At 40.8% G+C, this 10044-nt stretch overlaps 1 protein-coding gene across 1 annotated transcript in view; it reads right to left on the bottom strand.

The window, feature by feature from the left end:
* Positions 1 to 1939: 1939 nt before the first annotated feature.
* LOC149297803 (guanine nucleotide-binding protein subunit beta-5-like) overlaps positions 1940 to 10044 on the bottom strand; it is a 28947-nt gene continuing 20842 nt past the window's right edge. Inside the window, exons 12-14 of the mRNA XM_089488239.1 lie at positions 9145 to 9336; positions 5758 to 6278; positions 1940 to 2071 (exon numbers count right to left, since the gene is read on the bottom strand). Of these exons, the coding sequence (XP_089344365.1) occupies positions 1940 to 2071; positions 5758 to 6278; positions 9145 to 9336 (845 nt within the window). The remainder of the gene's footprint in view (positions 2072 to 5757; positions 6279 to 9144; positions 9337 to 10044) is intronic.

Below are 10044 nucleotides of genomic sequence, written 5' to 3'. Positions count from 1 at the left end.
TCATACGCAGAATTTTATCTTTTTATTTAGGAGGGGGGGGGGACACAACCATAAAACAAAGCAACATAGCTGAAATATATTACTTTTTTGAGACCAATAAAAGCAAATAGGTTAATACTTAGCCATGGGAATACCAGACCCCCATGCATTGACATATGGAATGTATCCCACTATAAATAAAATAATTACCCAATATAGGGTGCATTTATAGTCACTAAACAGTAAAAATTTATCAAAAATTTTCACCAGTTTACCATTTGCTCAAAATTTTGCTAAATACATTATACTAGTTGAGAGCATTTAAATAAGGATTTGACCGAGCTCTGTCTCATTAAATGTGATTTGTGGAAAACGGGTGCGGATTACGGACTCAAATTATTTGGCCTAGTGAAGTGATGGTAAGAAAACCAAGTAAATGAACTTAAAATGCATAATGAAGTGGACCTAAAGTGGCAATGTGACACAAACAATATTTTATAGGGGGACATAAAACACAAGAATGTTCTACACAGTGGGTGCTCAAAATAAGATGTAGATGTAACCAAGTCAGCAGGGGCTCCAGCCCTGAGACAGGGTGTACAGGAAGGGAGCAAGAAGCCAAGCCAGCTAAAATGCCTCTTTTCTCTTTCCATGCCTTGGTCCTCTGTTTGCATGAGGGCAAGTCTGGCTTAACGAGTCGGGTCAGGCATCTGGCTTAGCCCTACCTTAGAGTAAACTCTGACCTGCTGTAAAGGTAAATGTGATGTAAGCATCATGACAGCCAACTGCATTTTCCTGATGAATTACATATCCAAGTAGAATAGTTTATAAACATGTGGTCCATGTGCTATGGATGTACACTATATGCACCCTTTACTGCTACATACCATATTCTACTTATGAACTGCAAAAAATGAATTTCAAAATATCATGAGCGGCATGATGGAATACTCTTAATGTTTGTATGTAATCTTGTACCTAGATTAAGGTTTCAGGTTATTCTTAACAAGGACAATTGATCTAGCCATATCATACAAGAGAAAACAGACTTTAGTCAAAGTTGATACCGTAGAGACCTCAGATGTGGATTTTTAAATTGAGAAGATACCTCTATGTTCTCCAAGGTTTGTTGGGCCAATATAGAAAAAGATGTAATGGTGTCAACGTCGACTAAAAATGCCCCGCTTTTATTCTTGAAATCAACAATCGGTATAGATTAATTACTGAGCGGTTAATTTTATACTGTCCTAAAACCTGCTGTTGAAAGTATTGGACCAAGAATATTGTTTCTCTATTGCCTCCTTTAAAAGGCAGGAAAATGGTGGTGTAGAAATAGTGAAGTAGAATAGAAACACTAAAAAAGGGTTTTTATAACTTAACCCCAGCCAATCAGTATTACAAAAAAAAGTTTATGATAAGTGATAAAGCCTGCTAACAGTGCTGAAATACATGTAAAAAAAAATAAAGATTAATAAGAGCTACTTTGTTTTTTCATATATGCATAATATTGGGTTTGGATGGGTGCATTAAATGGTAGCACTGGCTAGAAGAACAACATTGTTCGTAGTCTGGCAAAGTAATATTTATAAATACATCTTTTTTTACATTGTGCAGAACTGGCATACAGTATTCTTCAACTATGAGATTAAAGAACATAAAGATCATTCAAACGTGGGTTATAACTGCTAGCCTGACCTTAAACTAGCCTGCTGAAGCAACTTAAAGCTCCTTGTGCCCTTGTGGTACGTTGGCTCTGCCTTGGTGCACATATTAAAAATGATGCATTGCATTAAAAAAATATAATATGGATTATATGCATCAGAATGGCAGTGTTAAACATTGCTTAGTAAACATTGCCCATGTCAGCTCTGAATATCGGCTTTCCAAGACAAATATCAGCAAGTCCTATAGGGATAGTTTGAGGTTAATCTTCACGCCATCTGCCTCGGGAGTGGTGTCCTCATCGTACAGCCAGAAGCAAGGCCAATCCTGCAAGCCCAAATCCAGCGGCTGCCACCAGCGCTCCAGATACAGAACTGTTCTCTTGGGACTGATGACCTTCCTTGTTGTTGAAGTATTTGTGAAATCCAGCCTGTTAAATAATAAAAATGTCAGAGCCAATTTAACAAAAGCCAAGATATTTTAGGCGTATAGTTTGTAAAACGGTAATTAACGGGACAGCCACCAAAAGTTGGAATACGTATTGGATTTTTCACCAATCCTAGACTGATGGGATTCTGTGGATTCCATGGCTGTATAGATAAGTAGTTCCAAAAAGTAAACTCAGTCTGTGAAGTGTATCACTCATCCCTGTGCCTTTTTCTATATAAATGAACTTTCCCAAGTAATGCTCCTACACTACATGCATACTACAGAGATAGCATTTATGGACAAATGACTGAAAGAAATGAGCAGCTGGTTGACCGGATCCTTATTCAGCACAATCAAGTATGGAAACAGTCTCCAGATGGTTATGTTTGAGCTCGGCTTGGCAGATGACTATGTAAACAAGTTATACCCTCAATACCTTCCGGAACTCTGCTCTTTACAATTAATTTGTGCAAACATAAGTCTTCTGCCTTGTGATTCACTTTAACCTATACCATGCCAAAAACACCCACATACACCATTGAAAACAGCAGCAAATATCTTATTGAAAACATCCTAAGTCTGGTGCTCTCCCTGGAGCAGGTTGGGAACACTGAAGGAAACACAAGGCTGGAAGCAAAGTACGCAACGTTCATACAGTAAAGGGTTAGCCATCTTTATTATCAATGGGGGGGGGCACTATCCTGCCCCCTTCCAATCCCAATACCGGCCTCTTGACAGGCATGGTTATCCCTAGATGGCTGCTTAGCGAATCATCTCCGAGTCCCTAAAGAATGCACAGGCCCTGGACAACCGCCCCTTCCTTAAGTATCTGTGGTCTTTTATACCTTAATAGTATAAAGCAAGTTATTTCCTTACAAAAGGAGTTAAGTTTGAAATTTGTAACTGCATATTGCATCTCTACAGTATATGCTGCAGATCATACATTCACACAACTGATCGAGAGAGAACATGATGTATAAACGCAATTTCCATACATACACACAGTATACGTGGACTGTTTCAGAGAAACCTTTGCCTTATTTAGTTCCTGGTCTCTTATAACAATACAGGAAACCCCCATTTATAGTGATCCAAATTTCCCTGCTGCTAAAACCCACTAAACTAGTTCAACAGCGAAACTAAACATTACCAAGAAAAATGACATGAATATAACAAACTTCCCCCATAAAATAGGAATTGACATAACCGACAAAAAACAAAACAAAACAAAACAAAAAAACAAAAAAAAAAAACTTCCTTTTTACCCATTGAATAAAAAGTATCAGGGGATGTACACGTTCATTCATTGTAGTAGGGGGAAGTATATAAACGTATCAAACCATTGTTTCACTTGGAAATGGGGAGAAAAACAAACAAAAAAAAAAAAACACACCAGCTTAACTCTTAAGAGTGCTGGACTGGTGTCCTCTTGCAATTTACAAAAGGAGCGGTGTTCCCAGATAAATGATCACCGTGTCATTTTTCTGCATGAATTTAAAAAAGCACTTCCGCCCCCCACGATGTCAGATCTCCGTCACTGAGGATTGCTCTCAGATTACGCGTGAGCAATGGAGGCTGCCTGATAATAGCAGAGTTAATGTGGAGGTCACCTTCACGATGATAATGTGCTTCAAAACACCATTCTATTTTCAACAGATGGAAACACACCGGCTACGTAACAACTAACGTGGTGGTCTAAGCCTTCGCCGTCCAGTAGTAGTGAGAAGCTTTTGGTTTATAAAATGTGTTACCAATATGATATGCCTGCTATTAAAGGGGATATCACCTTAATGACAAATAGTGCTGCCCATCTTCAAAGGGTCACCCCTGGTGGGTCAGGTGAGAGTAGCAGCACGGTCTGCATTCAGAACCACACTTTAGTTAACCATTTTAGAATATTGCTCTGCTGCTAACCCGTACAGCCACTATCCACCATGTCTCCTACTATCTACCCATAGTAAATAAGGTCTGTATCCGGGGGTTCCTTCCCTGTGATCTTTTAAAAGATCACTGATAATGAACAAGCACAAGGATCTCACCGTCTTGTATTTATCCCATTGATCCCCCAAAGCTTGTTAATGCAACTTAGAGGCTTTATCCAGATGTTCCCTTTAATATTGTATAGGACGGCTCAGTGAAACATGTCTTGCCACCAATCACTCCTTATGATGTCCACAACTGAGGAGGTTCTTGGTCACTCCCTGTACGCAGAGATAGGAACTTTCATCACCATCCAGCAGATGCTTCATGTACCTGGGCCAAACCCCCAGAAGACCCTCCATTGAACATCATGCAATAGGCGACACCCCTTAAATAATCGACATGGGAGTTTAGGTTGAAACAAAAAGACAGAAGCCCATCAGCCTAGCGGTGATCCAGAAGAAGGCAAAACCCTCATGGAAGAGATTTCCGATCGAGCCACAAAAAGAGGGAAAATTCCTTTGACTCAGAAATCTGATCTCTCACCGGATCAACAAACTATAACTAATCCTGTTTTTATATAACGATATATTAATTATATGCCTGTATATTTTTCTTTGCCAAAACAAAATGTAAAAAATCATCCAGCACACCGTCTGTGACATGTATTCTACATACCGGTGTAATATATATATATATATATATATATATATATATATATATATATATATATATCATACTGCTCAGTGCTTCAAAGGGTCATAACATAGCAAGTCCCACTAAGAAAAAATTAAATCGCCGTCAAAGCGACTCTTTTGAATACCTGGAAACCTCAGTGCTGTTTACTATAATTATATAGCAGCGCACCCAACCCTAAACATAGCTGTGTACATAGGTGTTTAGAGTCTAAACAATCTTTATTGCTTTTATAGCTGGTTGGCCTGAAGATGTCTATTCATAGGAAGGTCCTGCACGTCTTTGACATAGTTTATATCGAAGTACATAATGTTACCAAGTTCGCCCATGCAGAAGCTGGAACAGCAGAGGGGTAAATCAAACACAGCAGTGCCTAGTTATTGGATTATCTCCAAGTGGAAGCATCTACCACTTGTGCTGGGAAGATGTTCCACGCATCTACCATCCTCTCAGTAAAGTAAGGATCTGTTATTTGTGTGCTTATTCAGGCGACAATAAGCCTTGGGTAACCCCACATATTAGCATCTATTACCATATATTAGCCAGTTACCGCTACTGTACACATGAATCCTGCTCTGGTGGCAAGGCTGCTGCTGCTGGATCCTTCCAGCTGTTTACAACCAAATACGGTTACCAAGCAGTCGTGATGAGTAATTTCCACATTTATTTACTTGCATGTGAGTCACAGCTATGGACAAACTAACCCAGATCTCTATATCATAAAAACAGCTGGAAAATGTACTCTGCCCTACCCATTAATAATGAACGGCATCCCTGGCATGGAGCCGAGTGACATTTATTACGAGAGACCAGATAGTGATGTCTATTCTCCAAAGGAGAGATAACCCCGTCCAACCCCAGTGGGTTCTACTGCAAGAAGGTCGGAGCTGACCCTATAAAATGCATAGATGGACTGGGAGAAGTCTGGCCATCAGGGGGGTTACCCTTGATAATGCATATTGATAGATGGGAGTTGAAAGGCTCAACATGCAAACCCCCTATTTAGTAAACAAGCCCATTCTACCTGTGCCTGTTAATATATAAATATACACATATAAAATAGATAATTACCCATCCCCCATTGGTCTGAAGCCAGTCTCTGTGCTCCCCAGCCAGGAACTGAGTCAGGACCTCGGCCAGCTCCTTCGGGGTCGCCGTATTTTGGACCCTCGCCCTCTTGGCCAGTATTGCAGCAAATACGATGAGAGAAACAATCCGGCCCCAGTTCAGTCCTCCTTCCTCCGGCATCTGGGCCGCTACAGTTTGCAACACAGCTCTGGGGTTCCCGGGGATCTTGTCGCAGGATTCATAGAAAGGGCGGTTGATGTCCAGCATTTCCGCGGCCACCCTCCGTAGGGTTTGGGCAGCGGGACTAGGGGCCGCCTGGCATCCGTTGCCGAGGTAATGGTGAATGTAGTCCTCCAGGAGCTCGGAGGTCTCCTCCCGAAAGCGATCAGACATACTGTGAGGATGAGAGGCGTCAATGGGATGGCTCCATATACCCCGCGAGAGCCCGCCCTCCGCTCCACGCTCAGCGCGAACAGCTGTGTGCAAAGACTTCTTGCTTTGAGATCTCCTCATATCAGCGATCGCTGTGGGAGCGGAACCTCAGCGTGTGCAGCCAGCCCATTTCCTCATTTGGGGTCACGAGGCGCCGCCCACATATTTCCGTAACGAATAAATGACGTCTTTATTCAATTCGCAGAAATAAAATCTTTTTCATTCGATCACGTGCTTTACGCTTCCAGAAGCCGCAGTTATTTATTATTAATTATTAACGAATATTAACGGGGGACACTCGGAAGCACGATGCGGACATCCCCTTGTGGATTTTTTCTCAATGAAAAGTCCTTGCGTAGTGATGACGCGTACGGCCCTCCCGACCACTCATCACAATGAGTGTCAACTTACTCTTGAAAGGACTTTATGTTCTTATTGTCTAAAATGACGTTGGAAAAGGGGCGGTGACCTTCACACACCCAGCCGCACCGTCATGCGATCGCGTTTAACCCTTAGTTGCACATTTCCACCAAAGAGAGAGTTTCGACGCCTACACTCACTACATGTTATGGGGCTTGTCCACTAAACACACAAACAACAGATTATTTAATAGTAGATAAGACCATTGGACTCCTATTCCTGTTGTAAAGAACTTAATCAGTCCTTGGTAGCTTTATGCCTACCCCATGCATGTTTCTATTCCCTCACTGTATTAGCCTCTACCACAGCTGATGGGAGGTTATTCCACTTATCTAACACCCTCTCAGTAAAGTAAAAATTCCTTACATTACATTCCTTAGCCCCTGACTTTGTAGATTTTGATTTTCTCCGTTTGAAATAAATTATGCATTATACAGGGCTGCTCAACCATTCTTCCTGGAAAATCCTTCCCTTCATAATGAATAGTGAAGTATGAGACACTTCTGCAAATTTTCTTTTTAGTGAATAGGACCCATTATAAAGGGCCACCACTGACAGGTTTCTCCATCAAATAGGGTGGAGCTCACCGTGTATAATGCAGTGGATGAGGAGACTTTACCAGCCCAGCTCTTCTCTCCCGAAGCTCACTGGGATTGGGCCTTGGAACTGTTTTTTGGTGATAATGTTGGTCATGGTTTGATATGGTTCACTAAGTATGCCGTCTGCCAAACGTTGTAGTCCATTTTTGGGGGGGAAGGGTGTGCAATCAGTGTCAAAAAACCAAAGCCATATGAAAACCATAGCCCCACGTGCCATACCAGGCCTCAGCCCACATCTCGTCTCATACATTTTTAACCACCAGCCATAGGCTAAGATGTAGAGAGATAAAAATAAACAGAGCATCAAGGGTCCTAGATAGTACTTGGTCCTCTCACCATCCCAGGCAATAGGAGCGTGTACGCTGGGCCCCTTTTGAGTGCCACGTTGAGCCCAACCATTGGGTTCCAACTATAATCTGGGCTCCATGGCCATCCCAGTCATAAGGCCAGAGGAGCAATTATATACCCTCTCTCACAGGTGCTACAAAAGGTTGAGGAAAAGGCCCCATAACATGCATCAGCGGTGCCACCAAGTTCTGAACCAAGGGTGTCCACCACAGTACCTGTAACCTGACTGCTCCTACCACAGGACCCCCAAAGTCTGCCTATCCTGTGCGAGAGGCACAGCAGGGTCACGCCAGGTTTTATTCTTGAACCCAGCTGGTAGGGAAGAATGCACCAATTCTTTTTTTTAAATATTTATTTTGAAACATCTACATCTAGTGTCACAAATGATATACAAAGGGATATAGTTACACTAGGTTAGCATAGTTTTAAATGTTAGCTTTAATACAACAGCGCGGGAACACAAAATAATAAATTAAGCTAAAAGTCCGTTCCTAGTGCAATACAGTTTTTGGTGTAACTCTACATTCGCTCATAAACTATGATGGCCGTTGTGTGATCACCACAAATATCATGCTAACCTATCTGTGCAATTCATCGACATCAGAATAAGATATCCAATTATTTCATATTGTACTTGAAACCTGTAACTTACTACTGCATTATGTTATTATTGTCTATGTCACAGAGTACATACTTTGCTTTCCCTGATACAGCCGCCTATTGGGAAACGCAGCCGATTAATAGAAGTTTAATTAAAAGGCCAATGAAAGGCTGCAACTGAAGTGAGCCGATATGTTTGCATAATCGAACACTGCCGATAAGTTTACCAACAAACTATTTTTACGGAGTGAATCAGTTTATTAAGTAAATTCTGATATTGATAAGGTATCGCGATTGTTACGCTATTTACGCCATTGTTTCTGAGTCAACAATACATTTGAATGTTGATTAATAAATGCTCTAAATATGAACTGAATAGCTAATAAATAATCTAAGATGCTAAATGTATATCGGGAATTGGGTAAGAAAAACATTCATTACTTGCCACATAAACCTGAATGTAAAGTCTTAACGTCAGGAAAAACGGGCGGATTAGATGGGCCAAACGGTTCTTACCTGCCATCAAATTCAATGTTTTTAGGATTATAGGCATCCCTGTCCCTCAACATGAAATGTAAAAGAATGTCTCTACTAATATTGTAATGTCGTTCTGCTTTATAAGCTCTATAGCTCTATAGGGTAGATGTAACTAAATGCGCAAGAACGGGTTTCTGGAAACTAGGGATAAATTAAAATTAGGAAACGGTGATAAATACACTTTTATACTTGGATTCAGATTTCACAAATGTTAGGACTGTTTACTATCCCGTTGCTCTTCCCTCTGGCCGTACCCAGAATGCATCACATGTAGATGATGGGGTGAACGTAACAACACGAGTGTTTCAAGTGACCTTACTGCATCACGGCATACAGCTCATCATCATATGTTTTCGGTAAATGTTTCCAAAAATGCGTGTGTATAACAGTAAGAAAATATTGTTAACATAGCAACAGTTGGTTTTACACAATAATGGTTTTGTTCTGCTATTACCTTCTAAAATAAGGCTACCATCGTAGAGATCGCTGATATCACTGGTATCTATACGGTTTTCTAGCACATTGTTAAGTATGCTGCTCCGTTCAATTGCAAGGAAACTTAAGAGGATTCCATACCATTCTAAAATAAGAAGTGTGCCCACAGCTTCCCTTTTCCATACATATACATACATATAGTGGTTTGGTCCTGATACAGAGTAAGACATAAGTAATCATGGTGCTATAGTGCACGTGGCAGTAAATGATACTGACCTTTAACAGAAGGAAACTGCCCATTTGTTGACTGGGGGTGCACATGAAAAGAAGAATCTACTAAAAGGTGAATTCCAGTAGTATGAAAAATCTCCCAACATTAACTATGCGTTACCAAGGGTCATCTTGGCCATTCTCAGATGGGAGTTTCCAGGACTTTCTCGTATCCATGCTTCAAGGTCTGTGCCAGCAATTCCTCCTCTGAGTTATGCTATTAGTGGAAGCTCTCAATAGAGCACCTTGGTAGGAGCATGAGGACACACATGGTCAACCTTAGAAACAAGTGTCCAACCTTAATACCGCATAGGTAATATGGACAATTTAAAATCTTGGAGAAGCAAATTTAACCCTTATTGGCATCTATCAAACTGCTAAGTATCATATATATGTATATATATATATATATATATATATATATAGGGGGTAGTTTCGTCTGTAAACTGCATCGTTTTCTTTGTGCAGCAAGTTTCCCAACACAATGTACAGATGCTACATCATAGGTACACGTGCTTTGTTTCATCAGGACAGCTGCCGGGGAATTATGCCCAGATCTGTGGAAAGAAAATTGAAAACAAAATATGGATTTTATTTAACACAATATTCTATATTCGATATAGTACATGTGGATTTCAAAATGTGATAT

The sequence above is a fragment of the Sceloporus occidentalis genome, unplaced genomic scaffold (genome assembly GCF_023333645.1).
Source record: "Sceloporus occidentalis isolate IW3139 unplaced genomic scaffold, rSceOcc1.0.p SCAF_37, whole genome shotgun sequence".
NCBI classification, from domain to species: Eukaryota; Metazoa; Chordata; class Lepidosauria; order Squamata; family Phrynosomatidae; genus Sceloporus; species Sceloporus occidentalis.
Note: the sequence above shows the minus strand (reverse complement) of the source record. Positions and strands in the feature narration are given on the sequence as shown.